This window comes from Plecotus auritus (assembly GCF_963455305.1).
Source record: "Plecotus auritus genome assembly, chromosome: 2".
Classification (NCBI taxonomy): Eukaryota; Metazoa; Chordata; class Mammalia; order Chiroptera; family Vespertilionidae; genus Plecotus; species Plecotus auritus.
In genome coordinates, this window is record NC_137771.1 from 228,938,774 (window position 1) to 228,966,296 (window position 27,523).

General features: G+C 49.2%; 1 protein-coding gene across 8 annotated transcripts in view; it reads left to right on the forward strand.

The window, feature by feature from the left end:
• The window catches only part of SCAF4 (SR-related CTD associated factor 4), a 59,582-nt gene that overhangs the window by 18,638 nt on the left and 13,421 nt on the right, over positions 1-27,523 (forward strand). The window contains exons 2-19 of one of the 8 annotated variants that reach the window (XM_080655605.1): positions 5,035-5,118; positions 6,051-6,095; positions 7,470-7,631; positions 9,146-9,281; positions 9,731-9,870; positions 10,432-10,584; positions 15,080-15,252; positions 15,596-15,710; positions 17,495-17,659; positions 18,135-18,220; positions 18,693-18,883; positions 19,624-19,724; positions 20,137-20,250; positions 21,213-21,369; positions 22,167-22,324; positions 23,813-23,978; positions 24,062-24,148; positions 24,284-24,475. In XM_080655605.1, coding sequence (XP_080511731.1) covers positions 5,035-5,118; positions 6,051-6,095; positions 7,470-7,631; positions 9,146-9,281; positions 9,731-9,870; positions 10,432-10,584; positions 15,080-15,252; positions 15,596-15,710; positions 17,495-17,659; positions 18,135-18,220; positions 18,693-18,883; positions 19,624-19,724; positions 20,137-20,250; positions 21,213-21,369; positions 22,167-22,324; positions 23,813-23,978; positions 24,062-24,148; positions 24,284-24,475 — 2,425 coding nt within the window. The remainder of the gene's footprint in view (positions 1-5,034; positions 5,119-6,050; positions 6,096-7,469; positions 7,632-9,145; positions 9,282-9,730; positions 9,871-10,431; positions 10,585-15,079; positions 15,253-15,595; positions 15,711-17,494; positions 17,660-18,134; positions 18,221-18,692; positions 18,884-19,623; positions 19,725-20,136; positions 20,251-21,212; positions 21,370-22,166; positions 22,325-23,812; positions 23,979-24,061; positions 24,149-24,283; positions 24,476-27,523) is intronic. The other 7 variants (XM_080655608.1, XM_080655607.1, XM_080655610.1 and 4 more) reach the window with 7 other exon arrangements.

Sequence of the window (27,523 nt, forward strand, 5' to 3'; positions counted from 1 at the left end):
AATATTAGTAACATTTATTGAGTTTTTAAAGGTAATTTTTAAACCTCCAGTTTTGAAGCTTCTATATTTGCCGTGTTTTTCTTCATAAATTACCTATATCAAATAAAATTTTCACGTTTATTTTTTAATTTTTTTGAAATATATTTTATTGATATTTTACAGAGAGGAAGGGAGAGGGATAGAGAGTTAGAAACATCGATGAGAGAGAAACATCGATCAGCTGCCTCCTGCACACCTCCTACTGGGGATGTGCCCGTAACCAAGGTACGTGCCCTTGACCGGAATCGAACCTGGGACCTTTCAGTCCGCAGGCCGACGCTCTATCCACTGAGCCACACCGGTTTCGGCTTTCAGGTTTAAAACTTAAAGACATTGGTAAAGGAAAGTAAACAGCATCTAAAGAGAAACTGAAATATGATGGAAGCCTTAGAAAGCTAACAGGTCAGAGCTGTTTTAAAAGTGGTCACCTGTAGGGCTCTGGAAGGTGGCTGTCTCCTCTATGTGCCAGACACGGAGCTTACACCACCACCCATTATTAAGCTCTCAAATAGTTGTGGAAGGAAGGAAAAAGGATCCAATATTGCACTTCTGCTTTCTGACCTGCCACTTATTCCTTAGCCCGTTGAACTTTGTAATCACTTTCAAAAACTGGTATCACTTCAGCCACCTAATTGTCAAAGGCAGGCGTCCTCAAACGACGGCCCGCGGGCCACGTGCGGCCCGCCGAGGACATGGATCCGGCCCGCCGGGTGCCGCTGCCTGTCCTGCTTAGCAGCCGACGCGTCCCGGGCCCGCAGTGCGCATAGGAATTTGTTCATAGTTTTTTTTTTTAAACTATAGTCCGGCCCTCCCACGGTCTGAGGGACAGGGAACTGGCCCCCTGTTTAAAAAGTGTGAGGACCCCTGGCACAGGCAATGAACAAGGTTTGGTCCGACCTAGCCAAGGTTTGGCAATCACAGCACTGTCCTTGCCACTGCCTCTGATTCTGGCATCAGTGTTCTTGGTGCCTGCTCACGAAGCCCCTTCTCTGCCACGTTGGCATCTGTGGTGTGGACGCTGGCAGGGCGTACGTTCCCAGCCCCTTCGCACTGCAAGGTCCTCTCACTGTCCTCGTGCCTTTGGTTTCGTGACTTTTCAGTTCTCAGCCTGGATCTCTTCTGTGTTCAAGGTCCACGTTCCAGTCTGCCTGGGTACTCCGTAGGCTTCCCACATTGCATTCCGTGTGTCTCACGGTATCACCCCCGGACCGGGACAGGGTATAGACAGGCATGGGCGCCTGCTTGTTACTGTGTCTGTGTTCTGTAAGCCGCATGCTGTAAGGCATGAGTGTGCTGTTGGGGATGATGAATGAGCTTTCAACAAATTTTAGTTGAGACCACTCTCTGGGCATCATTTAAAACAGATGTAACCCTTTTGAGTATCATCTCAGAACAAGTGTAACAGCATCTATGTTAGTTGTTAATATCCTATATAATCCTATATAATAAAAGCCTAATGTGCAAATTGGCCGAACGGCAGAACGGCTGGGGAAATGACCTGTCACTGTGATGCGCACTGACCACCAGGGGGCAGACACTCAACGCAGGAGCTTCCCCCTGATCACCCTGCCATCGCCCCGCAGATCGGCCCTGATTGCCGCCAAGGCGGGTGCCAGCAGGGGCCCCCTGATCACCCTGCCATCGCCCCGCAGATCGGCCCTGATTGCCGCCAGGCTAGAGACCCTGTCCCTGCACGGATTTCATGCTCCAGGCCTCTAGTAAATCAATAAAACAGCGAACCTCCCAACTCGGTTCTTCCTGGTTCACGCAGGCACTCACACGCTGGTTGCCTCCTCCCAAGTCTTTTCCTTAGGGCAGCGGCTGCGACCTTTTGGACCTCACGGACCAGCAGTGGTCTGCAGACCACCGGTTGGTGACCGCTGCTTTAGGGCGGGTGATGACAGCCTGCCTCTGCATCTTAGGTGATAGCACTTGAAGGTTCTCTCGCTGGCCTTTTTCGCCTGGAGTATGATACTGCTACAGGGTACAATAGTGGGTATTTTAACTTTTAGAACAAGTTGTGATAATTTAAATGTATCGATTATGTGGGGCATCTCCTCAGAAGATACACTGGTCTGGCCTGCCTTGTAAGCTCAGCTGGCTGTTTTTTGTTGTGTTTTTGTGTTGTTGTTTTTTTTTTGTTTTTTATGGCAAGTTATTGCTGAAATAGTAAAGAAGTCCTGTTTGGGACATTAAATAAATATTAGTTCTGGCATAGTCTTCCTTAAAATGATCCTCTAAGCTTTTAATGGCCAGAGAAGTAATTTTCACTGTTGCTTATTCTTAAGACCCATATAGTATTTTTTTTTTTTTTGCATCCCCTTTTCTCTACTTTAAGGTACAAAGAAAGAAATAGAATAGTAAAACTGTCCTAATAAATTTTATAATATCCCAGAGGCCCGGTGCACGAAATTTGTGCATGGGGTGTGTGTGTGTGTGTGTGTGTGTGTGTGTGTGTGTGTGTGTATGTGTATGTGTATGTCCCTCCCTCAGTCCAGCCTGACCCACTCCAATCCAGGACTGTTGGCTCCCAACTGCTCGCCTGCCTGCCTTCCTGATTGCCCCTAACCGCTTCTGCCTGCCAGCCTGATCACCCCCTAACCACTTTCCTGCCAGCCTGATTGATGCCTAACTGCTCCCCTGCCAGCCTGTTTGCCCCTAACTGCCCTCCCCTGCTGGCCTGGTCACTCCTAACTGCCCTCCCCTGCAGGCCTGGTCACCCCTAACTGTCCTCCCCTGCAGGCCTGGTCACCCCTAACTGCCCTCCCCTGTAGGCCTGATACCCCCCAACTGCTCTCCCCTGCAGGCCTGGTCACCCCCAACTGCCCTTCCCTGCAGGCCCGGTCACCCCCAACTTCCCTCCTCTGCCGGCCTGGTCACCCCCAACTGCCCTCCCCTGCAGGCTTGATCGCCCCCAACTGCCCTCCCCTGCTGGCCATCTTGTGGTGGCCATCTTGTGTGTTGGAGTGACAGTCAATTTGCATATTACTCTTTTATTAGATAGGATAAGTGGTCAGAATATTCCCTTTATAAATGTGTTTTGTATATTTTATACAGTATTGATATTTAAAAGTTTTTTAATTTTCTTTTTAGAATTTGTATTTAAGTTGAAATATTTTAATTTTTTCTTGTTTTTCAATTGATTTATATAATCTCAGAGATTACTATATTCTTTCTAATTGTTTTTCAGTTAGTGAGCATTCTTTTTTTTTTTTTTTAATATATTTTATTGATTTTTTTTACAGAGAGGAAGGGAGAGGGATAGAGAGTTAGAAACATCGATGAGAGAGAAACATCTGTTAGCTGCCTCCTGCACACTCCCTACTGGGTATGTGCCCACAACCATGGTACATGCCCTTGACCAGAATCGAACCCGGGACCCTTGGGTCCCCAGGCCGATGCTCTATCCACTGAGCCAAACCGGTTAGGGCAATTAGTGAGCATTCTTAACAATTTTTATTATGTTGGTAAAATAACGAAGAACCATGACCTTATTCATTTAGATGTTCCTTTTTTAAAAAATGGATTTCTGTGTTAGAATCTTTGTTTCTTCTATTTTCTGTGTCTTAATATTATTTATGAAAAAATTGTACATTTTAGAATATGTTGCCAAGTAGGGATATTCCTCTGGTAAATGAGACTTTTCTTCTTTAGTCTAGCTTTATTTATTTATTTACTTACTTATTTTTATTGATTTCAGAGAGGAAGGGAGAGGGAGAGCGAGATAGAAACATTAATGATGAGAGAATCATTGATCAGCTGCCTCCTGCTCACTCCACACAGGGGTCGAGCCTGCAAACCGGGCACATGCCCCCACCAGGAGTCGAACCGTGACCTCCTCGGGTTCAGAGGTCGACACTCAGCCTCTGAGCCACGCCGGCCGGGCTAGGCTAGCTTCTTAGAAGCGGTCTCGTAGTGAAGTCTATCTCCTGGAAATCCTGTATTTGAAATATTAACATTCATTGGGAAGAGACAAGAAATCTGATTCATGTAAGGTTGATAATGCTTATTTCAAAACACCCTTTTAGAAATCTCACGTACTCAGCATGTGCCTATGATTAAGCAAAACAGAAACAACAATTTAGGAAGCTATGTATAAGGATCTTAATGTCAGGATTTTATCTTTGTAACCTGTGGGTTCATTATGTCTTGGGTGGATTTAAACTCTCACAAAATCTCAGGGAGGTTTGTAGTGTGGATTTACTGTTGTGTGATTTGTTAAATGTGGTTGTTATTCCTGACTAAGTCAAGAAATTGTGGATTCCAGCTTTAAAATGGCATTTTAAATTTCTTGTTTGATTTTAATACGTGTTTCTCCAAATGAATCTTAGATTGTTTGACTTCTCCAAAATCTCAGCGAGGTTTGGATTGAAGTTACAGTATATGTGGAATCACACTATTACCACTTTCAGTTCAGGAAAACGGTGCCTGTCAGTAAGGTGGAATATGTTTTCTTCTAGTATAGGGCCTGTAAATTTTGTATGTTTTTACCTTTTATTGCTTTTGTTGTTGTTAATCCTCAACTGAGGATGTTTTTTCCATTGCTTTTTGGAGAAAGTGGGGGGGGGGGCGGGGTTAGGGGAAGAAAGAAATGTCAGTGTGAGAGGGACACGTTGTCTGGTTGCCTCCTGCATGCACCCCAGCCAGGTGGGGAGCAAACCTGCAACCCAGGCACGTGCCCTGGACTGAGAACGGGGCTCAGGCCCTTCTGTGCCCAGGCTGCCGCTCCGACCACTGAGCCGCTGGCCAGGCCTTTTCTCTCTCTCTTTTTTTTCTATTTTAACGTGATCGTTTCCATTGTGTTTCCCAGCGGCCGTGCAGCTATGTAGGAAAGCTCTGATTTTTCTTCATGAGCCAAATTTTTAAACTAGTCCCAAAAGTTTGTCACTCTCTTAGTTAATAAATTGCAAACATCTTGTAGAACTGGTGACTTGACCTCTAATTTTACCTTTGATTTAAAAATAAATTTATTTATTTGTTGCTTATTTTTTTAAGCTCTTTTCACTTATGGATATGAAACCTCCCATCTCTCGAGCCAAGATGATTCTCATCACAAAAGCTGCTATTAAAGCCATTAAGGTAAGAATAAAATAAACATTTAATTTGAAAAATGTCTGAAATTTTGCAGTTTATTAAACATGAGAATTCAACTTGTGAATTCATTCAGGCCTGAACCAAAGCGCACTCAGCAGCTGTTGCTGAGGGTGCAGGGCGGTTGTGAGGTGTGTTCGCATTGTAATGCTGTTTCGAAACAGCGCTCCCTTGCTCTTTGTTGTTACTAGTATTTCCCTTGTATATTTCCCAGCTTTGTTGAGGTATGGCTAAGTAAGAACTACAAGTATTTAGTAATACGTAGTAAAACCTGACGGCTTGGTAACACGCATTGTTTAACGATGGCCACAGTCAAGCCGCTGAGCACCCCGCTCCTCAGATGGCACCTGTGGGGCCCGTGTGCTCCTAAAAAAAGTGAACTCCCAGAAGCAGAGGGTAGAGTGGCATGCATTTTAAATTTCATTTCATTCTTGTCACAAATCAGCCGAGTATTAGCTTCATTTTTACTTTAAAACAAAAACTTGGGCTCCACGAAATTAAGTTTCTTACCCAAGATCACAGCTGATTTTAGAAACTGCATAATTTAGCTCCAGTTCCATTGTTCTCAGCTCTCTCATAAAATTGCCTTGATATGCTGCTTTGCGAAGGGTTATTGATTTAAAAATCTAAGGAAAAGCCCTCTCTTTGGGGTTGGAGGGTTGTAGCTTTGTGCTTTAGTTAATTTCCGATTTTTTTCAATCATTGGCTAGATTATTTCTGATGGTTTATTCAGTATAATCTTTTTGTTGTTAGTTTAGTGTATTAGATTCTACATAAAAGTGAAATCATATATATGGTGTTTATATCTTGAGAATTATTTAAATAATGCAAACTTCAAGGTTTTAAGTATTTTCTAATTACATTGCAGGAAATGTAGAAATATGTAAACTGGAAAATAACTTTCTTTTCATTCTTTTCAGCTTTATAAGCATGTAGTTCAAATAGTAGAAAAGTTCATCAAAAAGGTAACTATCCATTTACTTATTACCTCATTTCAGTTATGTTCAGTATTTGTAATTTACTTGGTAAATTGTAATTTGGATGCTTGCTTGTAAAGCCACTACACAAAAAGTTGTCACTGCAGGTTCTTTTAAACCCCTAGAGGGTTTTTAAAGAAACAGGAGCACTTTAGAGCAGCGCTGTTGGCTGAGCGCGAGCTTAGAGCAGGCGACGCCAGCAGCTCCCTGTGCACCGAGCCTTGTGCTCCTGCCCTTTGCCCTGTTACTCTGTGGCATTTAACTCATCGGGGAGCATTTCAAGTGGAAGCACTTTGTAAAGCTATTACAGCTCCCCCCTGCTCCCCCATAACCACATGGTCTTTAGTGACAGTGCTGTAGTGTGTTTACAGCCGTGTGGTTAGCACGTGTGTGTCTCCGCAGAGTCCTGAGAAGGGAGACTGAGGCATCTTTGTCTTCTCCCCAACCTGGAGCTGTGCCTTGTGCACTCGTAAGCGTGTACGGCCTGTGAATACTGGCTGAGAGATGGAGTAGCAGATCACAGACCAACAGGCAAAACGGGGGGAGCTTACAGGCACCTGCAGGCACCACCGCACCACTGTGTGCCCATACCAGATTTGGACCCGCTCCTGTTTTAGTGTGTACGTGGACACTAATGAGGGGAACGGGCACGCTCTGCTGGGTCCCCTGCTTCCCCGCTGGGTCCGTCAAACACCTGCAGCGGCATCTGTTGCAGGATGGTTTCCACCACGTACTCGGCCGCTTCCCTGAGTGGGCATTGCACTCGGCGCCTGGCTGGGGGAAATTGGGTGCCTCGTAATTGTTTTTTCTGAGGACACATTTCTAGACGTGGAATTGTTGGATTAAATGCGGCTTTGCTTTTGTTGCAAATCATCTTCCATAAAGGTTATACCCCTGGAATGTATGTAGGAATCTGTTTCTCTATTATTTTTTTCCATTTCATAGGCCAAAAACCTTCCCTTTCGGTTTTTGTTTTTCTGGTACTGTACTGGAACAGAATTAAATTGGTACATTGTTAAAATTACCTTTTTCACAATTTTAAAAGGCAAAATTTATTTTTTTGAGCAGGATGAATTGGATTTGTGTGGAATTGGTGTAGGGATTGGTAAACTAATGATGATTCTGGGAAGTTGTTGTGGGAGGTAGGGCATCAGAGAGAAGTAAAGTGCGGGGTCTGAAGCGCCAAGAAAACAGCAGCTCTGTAGAGACTGGGAGTTTGACAAGCTGGCCATGAAGACAGCTAAACGTGCAAGTAGTTTCGAGTAGAAAGAACCATTAGCGTACATACAGCGTTTCATTAACGTGAGGCTGGTGGGTGTCAGACTGCTTTCTCGTATTGACTTTCCATCTTTATCTTCGTAGTGTAAACCAGAATACAAGGTTCCGGGGTTATACGTAATCGACTCAATTGTACGACAGTCGCGTCATCAGTTTGGAACTGATAAAGATGTTTTTGGGCCAAGATTCTCTAAAAACATAACCGCCACATTCCAATATTTATATCTTTGTCCATCTGAAGATAAGGTATAGTTAATATAGTTAATTTTTTAATTAAAACTTTTGTTGTCATTTATATTTATTTGGATCTAGATCTATTTAAATGTATTTTAGATATTTGAAGCCTACTGTAGTATTCGAAAGAAATCATCGTAATCTCTGAACTTGAAACAAAACCCAGTTTTTTCTATAGTTTTTTTTCTCATATTTATCTTTCTTGTAAAATCCGTTAGGAAAGTCACACTGTTGAAATATGAAAGCACCATTGTGGCGTTTGCTTGTTTTTTTAAAAAAATGTTTTTTTATTGATTTCAGAGAGAAAGGGAGAAGGCGAGAGATGGAAACATCAATGATGAGAGAGAATCATTGATTGGCTGCCTCCTGCACACACCCCCTACTGGGGATCGAGCCCACAACCCGGGCCTGTACCCTGACCTGGAATTGAACCGTGACCTCCTGGTTCGTAGGTTGACACTCAACCACTGGCTGGGCAGGACCATTGTGTTTTAAAGAAGACGTTGTTGGAAAGATTCACTTGTAGCTGAGCGGTAAGGACGTTCTGTGGTAGAGAAAGGCAGGGGCAGTGCTGGTTGCCGCCACCTGGCATGCAGAGGTGCGGGAGCATCAGTGACGTCCGTCAGCAGTCAGACTGCCGTATCGGATTCCGCACGTGTGTGGCTGATTCTCCAGGCAGGGCCTCGAGGAGGCGGGAGCCATGCAGTGGTGAGCTGTGGAGACCTTCACAGGACACAGCGTGTCCATGTGAGTGTGTGGTTCTGTGTTGTACTGGAGGAGTGCTCACGTGGGAAAGGACACACGAGGACAAGATGAGAGAATCACCCTAAACCACTCCTCCCAGGCCTCCTCCATGCTCAGCTGTCCACACACTGCCGCCTCCCTGTCACTGGTCCGGTTCCTAACGATCGCAGTTGTTAGAATCGTCCTAAACAGGTGCTTCAATTCTGTACCGTTTTTTGTCAGTGGTGGATGGGTTTCTCTTTAACCGTAAATACAGTATGAGCATTCTAAATCCATCTCTCCATTATTAGTTTCTTTTGATTCTGTAGGTCATATTATTTTTCTGTTTCCTTTTTTCCCTTCTCTGTTTCGTATTGTAGGTTACACCGCTGACGAAAGGCTGGTTAGCTTACGAGGCTGTGATTCTGACAATAGATTTTATTTTCCTAGGCCCCAGCCAGTTTGTCTCAGTGGATAGAGCATTGGCCTGCGGATTGAAGGGTCTCAGGTTCGATTCCGGTCAAGGGCACAGGCCCAACCAGGTTGCAGGCTCGATCCCCATTGTTAGGTGTGCAGGAGGGAGCCGGTCAATGATTCTCTGTCGTCATTGATGTTTCTCTCTCTCTCTCTCCTCCCTTCCTCTCTGAAATCAATAAAAATATATTTAAAAACACACACACAAAACTGCTTAGTATGGAAAAATTGGCTTAAGGTTATTGTTTTACTCTCTTTTTTTTGGTAAGGTGTAATAAATTATCTATGCAAATACTAATTGTGTATTCATGTTTCCTCACACATAACAGAGTAAAATAGTTCGTGTGCTGAACCTTTGGCAAAAAAATGGAGTATTCAAAATTGAGATTATCCAGCCCCTCCTGGACATGGCCGCAGGAAGCAGCAGTGCCGTGCCGGGCGCAGACAGTGTCGCTAACAACGAAGGTGAGGCGGGCGCTGAGCTGTGGGTGGGCGGCTTCCGCTTGCAGAGCGGGGCCTGTTCACACCGCGGGGGTCTGTTCACACCGCGGGGGTCTGTTCACACTGCGGGGGTCTGTTCACACCGCGGGGGGGGGGTCTGTTCACACCCGGGGTCTGTTCACACCGCGGGGTCTGTTCACACCCCGGGTCTGTTCACACCCGGGGTCTGTTCACACCCCGGGTCTGTTCACACCCCGGGGCTCGCCTCGTGGAAGGGTGGCTTCTTCCCATGACTATCCGTAAGGAAGATGCGGCCCTTCCCGCGCTCGTCCCAGCATCCACTCCAGCGGCGCAGTCTCTCTCTTTCTCTGTTAAACTGAACGGACGCTGTTTTGGTGAAGAAGCTTAAGGGAGGGTAAAACACATTGGCAGGTTAAGGTTTTCTTAGGCCTCCATAACCTCCTCTGGTTTAGGTTCACCACCGCCTTCAGTGAAAGTTTCTGCCGAGCCCCCCCTGGTCACTACAAACTCCGTGCCAGCCGTCCAGCAGCTGCCCAGTTCGGACGCTTTCGCTGCTGTGGCCCAGCTGTTTCAGACGACCCAAGGGCAGCAGGTAAGGACTGAGAGGACGTGTTTGCGTTGGGCACTGGTGGGGGTCCTTGTTTCTCTTCCTGACAGTGAGCACATGCGAGGGAGGAAGTGGCGCTCTCCAGCTAGAAAAGCCTGACCAGACGGTGGCGGGGAGGGTGGGGTGGGGGAGGGGAGCAGCAGTGCCCCTGGGAGGAGAGAGTGCAGGACGCTCAGCGGCCGGTGCTGCCCACAGTTCTGACATTGCACACTGGTTCCAAAGTCATTTGAATTGGAGACGATATTTACATTCCCAAGAACACGTATTTATTTACCTTGCTCACGATTCAGTGTGTGTTCCTTTCTTTCTGACGGTTGTTGTCTACCAGGTGGGGCTGTCAACATACAGTTTTCACTTTAAGCAACACAGATCGTGCCCTTGCTGTGTTTATCCACAGCGCCCTTAGCCAGCACTAAAACGTTGGCTCTTTTTCTAGTTTACTCGGTGCCTATGCTGTGTTGAGTCGACCTTTAAGACTTTTCAGTAAAACGTCTTTTGATACAGTGATGACGCTGTGGGTGGTTCATCGGTTTTCCGTTCTTTAAGCTTCAGCAGATCCTGCAGACTTTTCAGCAGCCTCCAAAGCCACAGTCTCCCGCCATGGACAACGCGGTGATGGCTCAGGTTCAGGCCATCACCGCCCAGTTAAAGACCACGCCCGCGGCGCCGCCCGAGCAGAAGGCCACGGCGTTTGACAAGGTACGCTTCCCGCAGCGCCCCGCGTGTCCCTCCCTCACTGGGATGGAAGCTGGCCCTTCTCCTGCATCTCTGTGTCTTGTTGGTTTTGTTATTCTGTGCCTTCAGGATCCCCCACAACATCAAAACGTCGTTTTCATTCTGGTTACAAATTTAATACATATACTCACTGCACAGTTTTTCAGGAGCTAAAGAAACAAAGGATAAAAACATAAAAGCGAACAGCTTTGTAAAGGAAAGGAAAGACCAAGTAACGCCGTGCTGTGGTCCTCTCAGAATTCTCTTCGTGGGGAGGGAAGCCTTTCAGCTCGCTTGCTTTGATCTCGCTCATCGTGCCTCGTCTTCGTGTTGGCTGCGAGGTTGACAGCCTGAGGTCTGCGTCCTCGCTTGTCAGGCGGGTCCGTTACCTGGGCACCCCGCTGTCCAGCTGGCCCCCTGTCAGTGGACACTGACATCGCTTCCGGCCTTTGTGCGGAAAACCCTGGCTACCACGTCGGTGCGAGGCTGTAGGTGGTGCGGGTCCTCGTGCTCTCTTGGCCTCGCACCTTCACGGGGCAGCGCTCCGGGTGCGGATGTGCCGAGCAGCTCCGCTCCGAGCTTCCGGTTGACATGTCAACCCAGACAACCCCCTCCTGTCGTCTTCTCTCCTCTCTTTGTGGGCTTATGGCTGCATAACATTTTATTTCGTTTTTCAGGTTTCACCACAAAAAGCACAAGTTTGAAGGCCCTAGAAATAAATGAGAACTCTTAATGCTCTGTGAGATTTCTGATTTCATTCCAGCATTCTAATGATAAGACGCAGTAACTTCCACTGTATTTTATGTGAAGTACGCTGGTGGTTCAGACTGACTCCGTGCAGTGAGCGCTGGTTGTCACTGTGTCTTGGTGACTTACTTGTTTTCATAGATTTTTCTAGAGCGGAGGGGGAGGGAGACCTCCTCTTGTTCTCCTGCTTATGCATGCCCTCCTGGCTCGGTTCTTGCATGCGCCATGCGCCCTGACTGGGATTGAACCTGCAGCCTTGGGTGGCGGACGCCGCTGACCAGCTGAGCCACCTGGCCAGGCCTGTATCTTGGTGCTCTGTGCGTGGCGCTGATTAGAAGAAGGGTGGATGGCATTTCTGAGTGCGAAAGGCCGCGCCTGTGAGGGGAAGCACGAGTAATGCAGAATGCTCTCCCGCTTCTCTCTGCACAGTCGGTGTGTGCTTTTCAGAACGGTTTCCACGTACGTGCGGGTGTGAACGCCTCCGTACGGTGGTTTCACGCACTTCCTACCGGGCGTTCTGATTAGGAAACCTCTTCCCACCTGTGTCTCTCTAAACTTTACGTTTTCTTCTGGTGGTTTTGTCTTTTTGTTTTGTACATTTGTCTCCAGTTCTTTTGGAACCTACTTTAGAACACGGTTCAAGATAGTTCAATCTTTATATTTTCAGAAAGAACTAATTTTCCCTCACTGCTTTTATCTGAGACTAAATTCTCATCTGTCTCTGTGCCTATCTCTGGACACCGTCCTGTCCCCCTGATGTATTTGTTTATTTTGCATCATAATTTAAGTCCTTGTAACTTACATATCATATTTTATTTCCAGGTATCACATCCCCCTCCCTCCCCTCCACCCCAGGTTCTCTTTAGCTATTCCTGAGCCAAGATTATCGTCAGGGCTCTCCAGGGAAACCGAGCCAATTTTATATGCACAGCGTACCCTAGAGAAGGGGAAGGACAGAGGAAGGGTGGGCTGATTCCTGAGCTTCTGACTCGGGCAGTTGGGGAGGCTTGCGGACTGGCCTTCGTCGGGCAGGCTGGGGGCCGGACACGCGCGTGAGAGTTCCTGTTCCAGTCCGGGGCCTGGGTTGCTGTCCTGAGGGTTCCTTCCTCAGGAAACCTGCGTTCAGCTGGTTGGTAGGGGCCACGCGAATCATGGAGGGCACGTCTTCCTCCAGAGCCCCTACTAGAAACGTGAGTCACATTAAAAGCACCTTCACAGTTCAGCCAGGTTAACGCTCGACCAAACAGCTGGACACCATAGCCCAGCCAGGATGACATGCACAGTGAACAGCGCAGCACGCTTCCCCAGGTGGACTGGGCACACCATTTAGAGGTCGTGAACCTGGGGGTCACTTTAAGAAGGGGTGACGGTTTTATACAGCCTCCATGCACTGCAGTGTCGTTTTTGTATGTTTTGTACATTTGTTGTAGTTATTCTTGGGTATTTTTCAGGTTCAGTGTTTCATGACATTTCATTTGGTTAATGATGACAGTGCACACATTACTGATTTTTATTTTATCCTGTGAAATGGTCATGGTATTAAACACCTAATTTTATAGTTGGATCTCTGATTTTGCAGGTAGCTACTTTTTTACTTTTTCTCTTCTACATCTCTGCCAGGTTCTTTCCCCCTTTTTAATGCACTGGTGGCTAGGACTTCCAGGAGAAGGCTGAGGAAAGGCAGTGCTAGTGGCATCCCTATCTCGTTCCTTTGAGTTGTAATTCCTCTAATGTTTGACCTTAAGTGGGATGGTCAATGTTTGTTTTTATATCACGTTTGGAAAAAGGAATTCTGTGCCTTTCTTATTGCTAAAAATGTTCATTTTAAGCTAGTCAAACTGAACAGTTTATTTCAGCTGATTCATAGATCTTCAGTTGCCTAAAAAGCAACAAAAATGTATTTTTGGATAGATTTTATTGTAATTTTTTAATCGTTTCAAATCTTTACCAAAGCAATAGGTATAGACCTTAAGACTTTAAATACACATTTGTATGTGGTAAACTGTAGAGATCATAGGTGGTGGTGTTTTTTGTAGACAATTTAGACCCGAGTTTTAAATTAGGCTTTATTCTGATGTTGAGTTAGCAGGTGGTCAGTGCGCACCGCCATAAAGATAGCGATGGTAGCGCCTGTATTGGATTGCCGCGAGGGCTACGTAAGCTAACGTGTGTCCAACAGCAAGGTGCCGGGTCACGTGGGACCACTCAGTTACCGTCAGAACCTGTAATCCATGGCCTAGAGCGACAGAAAGAAACATGTGCTGTCCCTAATTCAGAAATCTTCTGAACTAGCACAGAGCACCACCGCCTGAGGCATTTGAGGCTGGAAGTCCGGGAACAGAACGGACCCAGCTTAGGAGGGGAGATGGCTCACTGGATGCCGGAGACGGGGGCTTTGACGTGAAGAGACCGTGTCTACCTGCTGAGCCTGCCATTCACTGTACCGCCCTGCTTCTGTTTCTGAGTGCCCTGAGCTTTGGCTTCCTTGTTTGTGAAAAGAAGGAAATCTGTCCACACTGCACGCTCCTCGCGATGGTGAAGTGTGTGCCATCCACCAAAACACAATAGCGGTGTGTATTGTGCAACTTCCTTCCTTTCTGAACAAATGTGATGGCAGCTTAGATGGCTCTCCCAGACATGTGACCTGGTGAAGTGCCCTGCTCGCTCGTTCTTCTTATGGACGTGCCTGTACCCGGAAGGGAGCCGCGAGTTCTGAGAAAGAGGCTAGTGCGCAGGTGGTGAGACTCCTTCGCGCAGCCCTGCCTGTGCCTGTCGCTTTCTCTCCTCCTGTGAGCATTCGTCGGGGGCAGCCTTGGCCATCGTTCTGTGGGCATTCTAGCAGTCGGGGAAGACGATCTCGCGTTTTGTACGTTCTGCAGCCTGCTGGAATGTGCACCATTGTCATGTGTGCAAAGTTGCAAAGGTTTTTGTCTAGAAACATGACTGTTTCAGTAAAATCCGTATATTGCCAAGTGAATAAAGCAAGTATTTAGACGCCGGCCAGAAAGAAAGCACCGCCTTTATAACTGGGGAAGAGAAGCTGAGCAGAAGTCTCTTTTTCAAATGGCATCTGTGTAACAATGGTTTGTCTCTGACCCAGCTCCTGGGGCCTGTGGGGAAATGAGATTGTACATGACAGCGTGGTAGCGTTAGAGGTGGTGGGTGCATGCCGGGGTTCCTCTCCCAGCCTTACAAAGGGCTCAGCGTTCTGGAGGAAGGGGCTGTGCGTAGATTCAAGAAGGAGTCCGTGGACGAAAGGTAGTTTTGAAAGGCATTGGGGGTCAGAGGGGCTTCAGCTGAAGGAACTAGAAGACTCTCCTTGTCTCAGGACCCCGTGCTTTTATTCAACACAACTTGTCCCAAGGCAAGGTGGAAATACACACTCCAAAGGGAACAGTATCAAAGGGTTTACAGAGATGGTCAGTTTGGGGAATAGCCCACAGCTGTTCAGGTGTTTGGCCAACAGGAGGCAGTAAAATGCCCTGAGCTGTCTGGCAGCAGACAATCCTATTCAGGTTTGGGGGAAGTGCCGTTTAGCCGTTTCCAACAGGTAAACTGCATATGTGGCTCACGCTTGTTGAGCCGCCCAAGTCCCATCAACCTTTTGATGGAACTCTTGTAATATTACATGCTGGAATTGGTTCCCGGCAGGAACATCTGCTGTTTTTATAAAGTTTTTGTGCACTGAGTGCTGCCGGAATTTTAAAGTGGCGTACCGACGTCCCTGTTGCAGAAGCTACTTGATCGATTTGATTATGACGATGAGCCAGAAGCTGTGGAAGAATCGAAGAAAGAAGATGCTGCTGCCGCCGCTGCCAGTACCACCTCTGCTGCTGCCGCACCTGCTGCTGCCCCGGCCCCGCCCACTGCTGCTGTCCCCACTGCGTCTCCACCACAGGCGCCCTTGTGAGTCTCCATCCCTCTGCGCGTGTGGAGTCGGCGTGTTCACAAGGCTCAGCATGGGAACATGGAGTAGCAAGATCGTTTCCATATACAGTCCTTGTCTTTTTACATATTGATGTGTTGGGTTTTCTCCCACATGAAGAAGGGGTCCTAAAAAGTGTTAAAAAAAAAAAAGCTTTTATGTTGGGAATGGTGCTCAGTGTATCAGTTAGCAAGTAGGCAAATAGACGATTCAGAAAATTGTTGGTTATCAAAGGCTCCTGGAGAACATTCTTTGTACTTCTGTGAAGTGGGGCTAAGAATCGTGTGTGTTTGACTGGTACAAGGTTTGCTCGTGCTTTTTCAGTGGGTATCCTGGAGATGGCATGCAGCAACCAGCGTATCCCCAACATCAAAATATGGATCCGTTTCAGCCTCCGATGATGGCAATGCAGCAGGACCCAGTGCACCATCAGGTACAGGTGTGTTTCTGGCAGCTGAGTTTTCGGTCTGCAGACGCTCATTCCAGCCGGCGGCTGCACTTCAGACCCCCATTCAGCTGCCGATTGGATAAGGAGCACTACCGCGCAGTAAACGCTGTTGAGCACATAACGGATTTGAGCTGCTTTTTGCGTTAATTAAAACAGGGCTGCCAAATACTGCGTGCTCCCAATTTAATAGTAAGCATTGTCGTAACGTAGTCTGGACAGCGACAGACCCCGGCCCTGTGTCAGGGAACTGGCCTGTTGCGCTGCAGCGCTCTTTCCCGCGAGGAGCCTCTGCTCAGTGCGATGAGATGCTTTCGAGGCTTTCGGCTCGGCCGGCCGGCCAGCGTGGGGCCGGGAGTCTGCACTGAGAGCGTGGCAGGCAGGAAGAATTGCAGGCAGGCAGGAGAGGTGTTCACCGGATACTTTAGCAAACCCTCTAATGGAGAGTTTCTGAAGCTCGACTCCGCATTTCAGTTCCCGGGGGCGGAGAGGAGCATTTTACAGAACCAAACCCTGCCCCGATGGTGTGCTTGGCAGGTCAGCACTGGCCCATCACCCAGAGGCCACCAGTTCATTCCTGGTCAGGGCCCAGGCCCAGGTTGTGGGCTCGATCCCAGCGGGTGTGCAAGAGCTAGCCCGTCGCGATGCTGCTCTCGTCGCTGTTTCGCTCTCCCTCTCTCTGAATTCAGTAAAACAGTTTTTAACAAGTGCGCATCCTGGCCCTCCCGAGCTACAGTGACTCTGGGCCAGCCGTGGGCAAACTACGGCCCGCGGGCCGGATCCGGCTCGTTCGGCTGTTCTATCCGGCCCGCGGAGCCGAAAGAGTGGAGGGTTCTCTTGCTCTCCCCTCCGCTCCTTTACTTTGAATTTATATTAGTTCACACAAACACTCCATCCATGCTTTTGTTCCGGCCCTCCGGGCCAGTTTAAGAACCCCTTGTGGCCCTCGAGTCAAAAAGTTTGCCCACCCCTGCTCTAGGCACTGGATTTGATGGTGCAGTGATTCTGCTGTGTGGCTGGTCCTGGGAATGAATACACTTGATGGCCTGCGTGAGGCTGGGTCCCCAGAAAGCTGTCCAGACCGCACTCACCTCACTCCACTCTCAGTCCGTTCAGACACATGATAACAGGAAGTTGGTACTGATACTTCGATGGCTTGTTGATGAAGTTTGAAAAGTATTTTATAAGCCTATTTAAAATATGAAGAAAACCTATGAACTTATTTCCAAATGTTTTAGCAGTTACGGAAAGTTTATAAATAATTTAGAAAGAATACTTCTTTTATGACATTATAATTATATTTGTAACTGTATTGACATTGGAATGACACATGTAGAAATATGTTAAGGTGTGGTTCACTCTCGTTATTATATTTGAAACCCTACAAGTAGGCGTGTTAAAGAATGAACCTACAAGCCAGTTCTTCTAGCCTCTTTCTCCCCAAAATCAGAGCACCTCTGATTTTAGGTCCAGTCTGTCACATGGTTTCCTCACTATAAATGAAGTTATATCTTTAAATATATAAATCCCAAAACCTGTATGTTCATAATTTTAAAATGAGTCATGGGATTTTTAACCTGCATACATACTTGGATATGTAACCGTTCTTTGACTAATGATTAACTGTGGGATTTGTTAATTACTGTTGTGTATCGTCGTTTTTCCTTGATAAAAATTTATTGAAGGTGTTTTAGTTTCATATGGAAGTCGGGGCTTTAAAGTTTGTTTTTGGTGGCTGTTATTTAAAATCTACTCACACCCTTTCTTTCAAAACCAAGGTTCCGCTTCCTCCTAATGGACAGATGCCGGGATTCAGCCTTCTGCCCCCACCTGCATTCCCCGCCCTGGCTCCGCCTGTGCTTCCTCCAGCTGCCCCCGTGCAGCAGCCGTTCCAGGCCCCTTTCCCGGCCCCCAGTGAGCCCCTCACACAGAAGGCACACCAGGTACAAGCTCCCTTCTCGCTGGTGACGACCTTTGGCTGCCAGGACTGATGTGCTGGTTCCTGCCTATCTGCTTGTCACCTGCATTTCTGAATCTGAAGGAAGACTGGCCTTGGACCACATTGGCCTCTCTGTGTCCCAGTTTTCATCTGTAAAATGGGTGTAATATTACTACCCATTTCCGTAAGGTTCTTAAGGATCGGGATAGAGTATAGGATGCTTAACGAGGACCTAGTGCTGGCTTATTAAAACAGTATGTCACCTACACGAAGTGATTTCCAAAAGGAGAGTATTTTCTCTAGCCTTAGGACAGTGGAAAGGTTTTTGCCACTGAAGGCCAGCGGTCATTAAACTAGTAATTTGGTCTCAAGTAACCAAAAGAGCTGCTTCAGGACAAGAGACTCGTCATGTCATGTGTTAGGGTTTGTCCTGTGCCTTGTTTATAATTTAATGACAGCCGTTTGTTTTGTTTTTAAAGGAAATGAAAGTGGAACAGCCTTGTGTTCCAGAGGTGAAGCGGCATATGTCTGATAACAGAAAGTCGAGATCTAGGTCAGCATCCAGGTAATTTATGGAAAATGTTTTTCCGGTCCTACGTGTCAGGAGGCATAGAGGTGGATTGGTTCCGAGTTGGGTGAATACGTAGCGCTTGGTGTACTGGTGTGCCTGTGTGTGAGGTGGAGCACAAGTACTCGCAGACCTTCCCGAGGTCAGTGGTCTTACCACGTGTGCTCCTGGGCGCGGCAGATCGCTCACACGCGCTGTGATTGCCGCAGCGGGGCCTGCCTGGCTGGGAAGGTGGGGGACGGCTGTGGCTGCAGGCGCGGCGTTGGCGCAGCCCTGGAGGCGCCGGCGGTGAGCACCCAGAGGCTGTCGGCCTTCTTCCTGATGCATTTCAGCAGCCTCCCTGCTGTCCGTTCTTACACGCTCACACATAAATTCCCTGCGTTGTGTTCTTATGTCTTCTTCAAACTGACACGTGCTCACATGCCTAAAACCTTCTTCGTGTGCTGTCCGTTCTTCCCTCGAACATCAGGTCACCCAAAAGGAGGCGCTCTCGGTCTGGTTCTAGATCTCGACGGTCTCGGCATCGACGCTCTCGATCTCGGTCCCGGGACAGACGCCGCCATTCTCCTCGCTCTCGGTCCCAAGAAAGACGGGACCGGGAGAAAGAACGAGAGCGCCGGCAGAAAGGCCTTCCTCCCGCCAAGTCCGAGACGGCGAGCGGTGAGCTCCCCTGTGCAGTAGGGCTTCCTGGCTATTTCTTCGCGTCGAGGATTTAAAGTCTTCCTGGTTGTTAGCAAAACCCGCCTTTGTCATGTCTCATAGCTTAGTGTCCACGCTTGGGTTTGCTTTTGCACGCTAAGCCGGCTGTACAACAGCAGTAAGGAGTGAGTGTGGGAAATACAAATTCTAGCCAACTCTCACACAATGGAAAGGTTTTATTTATCGTTTCCCCAGAATCACTAATACCCGCTTACCTTCCTAAAGACTTCCTGTTTACAGACGGTATTAGCTTGCATTATTTTCCTGAATCTCTGCGTGTGCTTGAAGTATGTTAATAGTGTGTGTTAGGCATCCAGAGCTCATCTGAAGTTGTGATTGGTACGCCTGGGGCAGATGTAAATCTTCTGACTCCGTAAGGCTTACTGCCTGGGCGCGCTCGGCAGGTGGGGGGCGGCTGCACACGGTGAATGAAAGCACTGCACTGGCTGGGGCCCGGGTTAGGGTCGAGGCTTAGGTCTGTCCACGGGGCCCTGTTTTTAACCCGTGTGTGTGTGCACCCTCTGGTTTCAGTTCTGGAAGCAGCACCCGTTTCTGGAATGTTTGCATGCGCTAGCACATGGGACTCGCTCCTCCAGCTTGCGGTGTCACGATGTAGCTGGTGCTCGGCTGCCGTGGTTTCTCACGTCAGGCAGCGCGGGTCCCTGTCCGGGTGCGGGTTTGTGACGGCCGTTTGCTCTCAGTTTGTAGCACTACACTCTGGGTGGGACAGCTGGACAAACGGACGACCCAGCAGGACGTGGCCAGTCTCCTGGAAGAGTTTGGTCCGATTGAATCGATCAATGTGAGTGTTTATCCAGTTCCTTAACTAACTACAGCGGACAGATGTGGTTGTCATCATGACATGAGGGGTTGGGGCCTCAGTTAGCTTTGCCCAGGTTTGTGGACAATGTGGCTAGAGTTTAGGGGTTCTGAGTCCGTGTTTAGCATTCTCTGCTTTTAATCATGTACCTTTAATGACCAAGTTTAAAACCTTTTTCTTGAAAAGTCTTTAATAAAGCTTAGGGACTACAGGCTCGTTAATAACTGGCAATTGAGACCAAACTTAGATTGCCAGTTTACGAGGTATTTAACCTCGGGTGATGGAGCGCGGGCTTGGCGGGGGAGATGGTATGGCTGGGGCGGTTGGAACTGTGCCTTACACCATGTTCCTGATGTTGTGAACGTACTTCTAATACGGCAATGTTCTGGACCAGATGATCCCTCCCAGAGGCTGTGCCTATATTGTTATGGTTCATAGGCAAGATGCTTACCGGGCCCTGCAGAAGCTGAGCCGAGGAAACTACAAAGTGAACCAGAAGTCCATAAAGGTACAGCGTGCTCCCGAGACTTCTTTTCCTTAAGCTGTCCTTCTGGACACAAGCATGTTTCATATGCATCTTTTAAAACAAGAGGTTCTCTGGTAAGGTTACCAAATGTTAAATGTTAGGTTCATGGTAGAAATTTTTTTTTTTAATGTAGATAGATCAGGCTTTCAAGGTATTGGTTGTTTAAATATAATATTTATTTTTATTTTTTAAATACATTTTTATTGATTTCAGAGAGAAAGGGAGAAGGCTAGAGAGATAGAAACATCAACGATGAGAGAGAATCCTTGATGGGCTGCCTCCTGCACACCCCACACTGATTGTGGATCGAGCCCACAATCCAGGCATGTGCCCTGCCCGGGAATCGAACCATGATCTCCTGGTTCATAGGTCGACGCTCAACCACTGAGCAACACTGGCTGGTTTAAATATAATATTTAGTAAAATATTTTATCTTGTTATTTCAAAAATTTTGGATTTAAAGTTTGTCACTTCATCTTAGAATTAACTATGGAAAATACTCACCGAAGCCGGGAGAAAAGAATAGATGATGGGTCTTCTTCCCTGCGGCCACGCAGTGTTTCCTGGTGCCATAACCCTGCCCTGGGACTGGGCCACAAAATGGCTGGGTCCGATGCGGGGCAATTCCAAGGTCCCTGGCTTTGGAAAGTGGTCCCCCTGTGCTGGGTCTTCCAGGGAAGCTGGCAATTGCCCTGATAAACATTTGTCTTTAAGTTTTATGCTGACTGGGTTGGGGGATGGTTGGGGGAAGTGGGTAAGGAGGTGGTGCCAGTTAAATTCCCATTGTAAGACAGAGTGAGACAAATGGGCACCGATTTCCTGGCGGCAGGTAAGGCCCAGGACAGCTAGGCCAGCCCTCTGCTGCCCAAGTCTGAGTGAGTAGAATGGCGGGAACTGAACTCTCTTTCTCCCTTTCTCTCTCTCTTTAATTAATGGTGAAACAGATCGCCTGGGCCTTAAACAAAGGCATCAAGGCCGACTATAAGCAGTACTGGGACGTGGAGCTGGGTGTGACGTACGTTCCTTGGGACAAAGTCAAGCCTGAGGAGCTGGAGAGCTTTTGTGAAGGAGGCATGTTGGACAGCGACACGCTCAACCCAGGTAACGCAGCGCTGGCGTGACTCCTCTGAAACGTGTGAGTGTCCAGAGAAGTCGTGGGAAGTAAGTGGTGCGGCCGTCTGTGGTCAGGACTCTTAGAGATGCCAGGCAGAGTGGGATTGCAGGGGCAGGTGGCAGCAGCTCTGGGCATGACCTGGAGAGGGCCCGGGAGCCGGAGGCAGGAGGAGCGAGGAGCACAGGCTGGCGTGGCACGGGGAGTGAGCTGGTGGGGGAAGCGTGCAGCGGGAGCTGTGGCTGGAGAGCCACGGGAGGTGGTCGGAGCCGGGCTGACTGCTCCCAGGCCCTCCGCCCTGCACGGTGCATGGTGCCTTCACTACACTCACAGCCGTGTCGGCGGCCACGGGGACCGGGGCTGCTGTGTGCCCGGCACTCTGGGAGGCCCCCCCCCACCCCCCCCGTTCCTCTGTCCAAACACGTAGACGAGGCCAGGTGTGTCGGGAACAGCAGCTCTGCCGCCTGCTTAGGTCCGGGCCCTGGGACAGGTGGTCATTGTTTTCCCGTAACACGGGCGTCCTCATAACAGAGCTGCTGAGGCGGTGCTGAGAATTAACCTGCTCAGTGTAGGTGTGTGTGCCATGCCTGGCACGCAGTGAGCACTTGCTTTTGCATGTTGCTAGTTTAAATACGGTTTATAAGGTTAGCCTGGGCACTTCTTCGATAATTAGACCACTGGGGTGTTTTATTTTTATGATAATGAACATTTCAAAAATTACTTCCGGATTTAAAGTTGTAACCTGACACGGTAAGCTGCGATGGTCGGATTGCTTTCATCCCCGCAGAGTGGAAAGGAATCGCCAAGAAGCATGAGAACGACGTCGCTCAGAACGGAGGGGCAGACAGCTCCCATGCAGAGCCCGTGTCACCCGTACCCAAGCCTGTGCCTGTGCCTGTGCCCCCCATCCCCGTCCCCGCACCGATCACAGTGCCTCCCCCACAGGTGAGAGCCAGCCCAGGCCGTTCTTTCACCTGCACGGTTCTGAACGGCACCTGTCCACGTCTTACGTAGATGCGTGTCCACATTCATAGTCAGAGCCCCGAGTCGTAAATGTGGGTTAATTTGTCACATTTTGATATGTTCAACCTGTTGCTTATAAGCTCTGTAACACACTTTTAAATAATGTTCATGAAGCCAGAATGCATTCACATCGCCTTACCTCTGTCCAGGTCACAGAATATCTTACACTAGGATGTGTCAGACCCGAGATGCAAACCTGTTCGTTTCTCCTCCTCTTTCTACTTTTACCTTATTTTCATATCGGGTCTTTGTTCTTCATGGACTTAGGCTCGGAGGGAGCTGGATTCATACCCGACAAGCAGCTGTTTCGAGGGAAGATGTTTCTAAATCTTTGGTTTGGGTGGTGCTATCATGATTTTTTTTTTTTAATTAATTGAGTGCCATTTAACATGAAGGTATATTCTTAGAGAGTCTTTGCTGTCCTGTTACTTCAGAGAAAGGGCTGGGTTCTGGTAGATCAGAGCTTCAGTCCCAACCCCACTGACCATGGGCAATAGCCGAGCCTCAAGCACCCTTCCTGTCTGTAAATACGCAGGTGCCCTCCCGGCTCTGCCTCCGGCCTTCCTCTGTCGGCTGGTTTGAGGGTTCCAGGAGGCGTGTCCAGTGCTCGGCAGGTTTCCTGTTACCTCATCTCAGTCAAAACCTTTGGGTTAAATTATCAGTAGTTGACCCTCCGTTTCCATATTACCTGCTAGATTTTTCCTGTCTTTCAGAACCTTCCTTTCTCTGTTTCTGACATTGAGTCCCCAGGTAAATCCTCACGAACACAAAAGTGGGGTTCCTCGCCTTTGCTTTAGCTGTGACCCTTGATAAAGGGACTTCCTGAGTGGTCACTCTGTAGTCGACCTTTTAGCTACGCCCTTCAGTGTCGATTGTAAATAAGAGTCAAGTGTGTCAGCGTTCGTTTAAGAAACCTGACTCGTTTGTTAAAACGTTCCTACTTTTTTTTAACAACAGCGAGTGTTTGTTTGTTGGGTGTTTATTAGGGGCAGGCCCTAGCACTGAGCATGCATCATAACCCTTTAGCCCAGGACTGTGGAGGGTGGCACGTGCCCATTTCACAGAGAGACAGACTGAGGGCAGAGGGTGCGCTTGCTCGGGCCAGAGAGCCGCCCAGCGGCTTGCCTCTGCGGTCAGCTCCCTGTGGGATCGGCGGGTGGCCTTTCCCAGGCTATATCCTCAGGCTTCCTGGCGGACCGTGCAGCGTGGCCGCGGTCCTGGAGCAGAGAGCTCGCTGGGTTTCTGTCCTTGGGGCAGGCACAGGTGGCCACTGTTTTCTCACTCACTCACTCAGAATAAGAACAGATTGGGAAATGTCTGTTTTTCCAACGAGGTATTTCCTGTCTCTGCTCACTGTGTCGCTGGGAGAGCGGCTAGATGTGTGGCTTCCTCTTTCTTCCTCCGCTCCAGGTACCCCCACACCAGCCGGGGCCTCCTGTGGTCGGTGCGCTCCAGCCGCCCACCTTCACGCCGCCTCTGGGAATTCCGCCGCCGGGCTTCGGTCCCGGCGTTCCTCCGCCGCCGCCGCCTCCACCCTTTCTACGCCCCGGATTCAACCCCATGCATCTACCACCAGGTACGCCAGGTTGTTTGAGAAGACGTTGTTTTTGAGTCTGAGATGAAGTGATGCGGCGTAAGTGACTATTTTTCTCGTCCTAGGTTTTCTTCCTCCCGGACCCCCGCCTCCTATAACTCCACCAGTGTCCATTCCTCCTCCTCACACTCCACCAATAAGCATCCCGAACTGTAAGCACGTTTTCCTTTGTGTCCAGTTCTCCTTGGAGTCGGGCGCGGAGGGCGAATGGGTTAGTAATAGGTCTGGAGTGGCCGGGAGAGAATTAGTTATTCAGCTTCACATGTCGATGTGGTTATGTTCCTTAGCTACTATCGCTGGTATAAGTGAAGACCCTACAAAAGACTTACCTATTGGAAATCCCATTCCAACAGTGGTGTCTGGGGCTAGAGGAAACGCCGAGGCTGGTGACAGTGCGAAATTGTACGGCTCCGCCGCGCCGCCCGCTGCACCCACGAGTCTGCCCGCCCCTCCGGTAACCCAGCCCGTCTCACTCCTGGGTAAGTGCCTTCTTCTGTCATCGTTTTCATTCCTCTCCCATTCGTTGTTTTGTTCTGTTTTTAAACTGGTAACTTTGGTAAAAGCCTCTGTGAGGTTGTTTTCTTGGAGGGAGACCCCCCTCTTAAAGGAAGGTGTGCTCTTGTCTTCACCGAGAGCCGTCTGCAGACAGCCTTCGTGGTGAAACTGTGTGTGTCTGTCTTGAATGGACGTTGGGGCTGCACACCTTCTTTGGTATCGGAAAGTGATCGATCTCTGGGAAGAGGACTTGGTAGAGGTCCAAGACTGGCATAACCCCCGGTGTCCGAGCTTTACAAGAGAGAACATTTCTCTGACAACGCAGGTTTTCCCCGTCTGGACCGGTCTTTGTATCTTTAAAAACCCTGGACCTGGTATCCCTCTTTGTGGGCTGGCTAAGAAAATGGTCTTCGATACGTGGCAGTGAAGTGCTCTGCTGCCTGCGTGTCAGGCCCCTCCGTTCCCTCCTGCTAAGTTCTCTGGGCTCGGCTGCCAGCGGGACCCCCTGGTTACGGAGGAGGGTTACGCTGGGCTCGGCTGGGAGGCCTTGGCTTGCTTCCTTGAGTTACAGATGGACACATGGTGTCCTCGTCAGACTGGCCGTCTTCTGATGAAGACACTGTGCCCCGGCAGTGGTCCTGCCCAGTGCAATTAACCTCGACTCTCCCAAGGGGCGGCCACCCCGTCCTCTGGGTCCAGCCCGCGCACCCTGTGTTCTCGGAGGGGTGTGTCCGCACGTTTGCGTCCATCTCCACCCTTAGGGGGTGCACTGGCCCTCTGGCGGGTGGGGGCTTGTCCTTCGCACCTGCACCTGTCAGAACTGCTGGGAACCTGCACTTCGTGCCTGTGCTGCACTTACAGTTAAAACCAGTTTCTGTTCAAATGGCTTGCTCTCCGCTGGCCTCTCCCAGACTGGGTCTGGCTGATAGTAAACTTGACCTTGCTTCCCTTAGCACAGGCTCAGGAATAGTGAGAGAGGGTGTGGGATTGAAAGGTGTCCCAGGTAAGGTAGCAGTGGTCATCATCATGGTGGCAGAGGATTGGTTTAAGGAGGAGATTGCTCAAGAGGCCTGTGCCCTGGAAGCCGTACGATAGGCGGAACCTTGGACTGGCAGCTGGGGAATTAACAGCTGTGCATCTCAGTTTTGTCTGTCTGTCCATCCATCTGTTTTGTTTTCATATTTGTAATAAGATGGTTCACAAGAATCTCAGATTCTGAGTTGGATAGACTTTTCTGATCAACCCTTTCTTGCACCCCACTCTCTGTTGTGAATTCTGTATGAAATGGAATGTTCTAGTCTGGTGCCCATGGATGCTGGGCACTGAGGCCATTTACAGAAGCATGTGTGCACTTACACTTCCCTTCTGGGCTTAAGGAAGTCATTGACTAAGCGAGAAGAAGCCATTCTCTCCCGAGAGTCTGACACCCCCCACTTTCAAACGCCCTTGAAGCAGAAGGAGCCTGCCTCTGGCCTAACATCAGGTCTTGAAGATTCTGCTCTTGCCCTGGCCGTTTGGCTCAGAGGAGAGAGCATCAGCCTGTGGACCAAAGGGTCCCGGGTTCGATTCCAGTCAAGGGCATGTACCTCGATTGCAGGCTTCTCTCACATCGATATTTCTGTCTTTCCCTCTCTCTTCCACTTCCTAAAAATCAACGGAAAAATACCCTCAGGTGAGGATTAAAAAAAGACTCAACCCTTTTTTTCTTATCGCTACTAAAATGTGTAATTTAAACTCTGCATCCAACATGTGAGACAAAACACAGATCCAAAGTTGGTGCACTTGGAAAATAAACTTACAAGCTGAGCATTGCTAGAAAAACAAATTTCTTAGGGTTTATTGTTACCTGACATACCTGCTTGGATGTCCATCTGTTCCTTCCCCGCATCCCCCCGGAACAGCGGCGCGGAGGGAGGGCCGTGGGTCACGTCAGCAGGCGGTGGGCGGTCTTCAGTGCCCTGCTGCTTGCACTTGAGCCATGTGACCTTGTAACTTGTAAAACACAGTGAGACATTGAAGACGATTCCAGATCTGAAAGGTTCAATTTGACATAAAAATGAACCTTGTTAAAGTAAGTAGTTTTTACTGAGACGCAGTTTCAATCAGAAGGAAAGCCTTCCACGTCCCTGCGAGTGGGAGGCTCCAGAAGACGTGCCATGAGGGTGAACTTGAGAGGAACGGGACCTGGTGCAGTCTGTAGGGAGAGGCAGTCACCCAAAGGCCAGCCCACGCCGCCCCGTGGTGCAGTCTGTAGGGAGGGGCAGTCACCCAAAGGCCAGCCCACGCCGCCCCGTGGTGGAGTCTGTGTAGGGAAGGGCAGTCACCCAAAGGCCAGCCCACGCCGCCCCGTGGTGGAGTCTGTGTAGGGAAGGGCAGTCACCCAAAGATTGGCCCACGCCGCCCTGTGCTAGAGGCGGGCAGGTCTGCGGGCGCTGGGGGCAGCAGCGGGCACGGGCGGTCTTGCCCGATGGTGACGCGGGACTCTGCCGGGTGCCGCACTGTCCTCGGTGCGCTCCATTCCTTTGTGGGGACGGACAGCAGTGGATGCTGTGCCCGAGATGTGAGCTGGGATAAGTCGGGGATGCTGACTGCCCTTCCTGCGTGGGAAAGGTCAATAACGGTGACGTTCCGCGTGTTGTGATGACTCTGAGGGCGGATGCACGTAAAACCAGTAACGGGGGGTGGCAGTCTTTCTGTGGCCGGCCCTGTGACTGGGTGACGGCTGCATTTCTGGCAGACAGCGGGGACACCCTTTTTGGGGGGTGGGCATGTGCCTTGTCTCGGCTGCCTCGGGTGGACTGGGCCAGATGCAGGTGCCCACGGCAGCCGGCTCACCGAGGAAGTGGGTGTGGGTCGTAGCACAGCTGATACTCGTGTTCTTCCCAGGAATGACGCTCAGGTCGTTCGGCAGTGACGGTGACTGCGTCATTGAGAGACTTACCTAACCGGCTCTTAGCTTCTGAAATAGCAGCAGCATTGTAAGCAGCAGGGCCGGGCACATGAAGGCAGGTCTCCCCGGTCTGTGCTGGGCC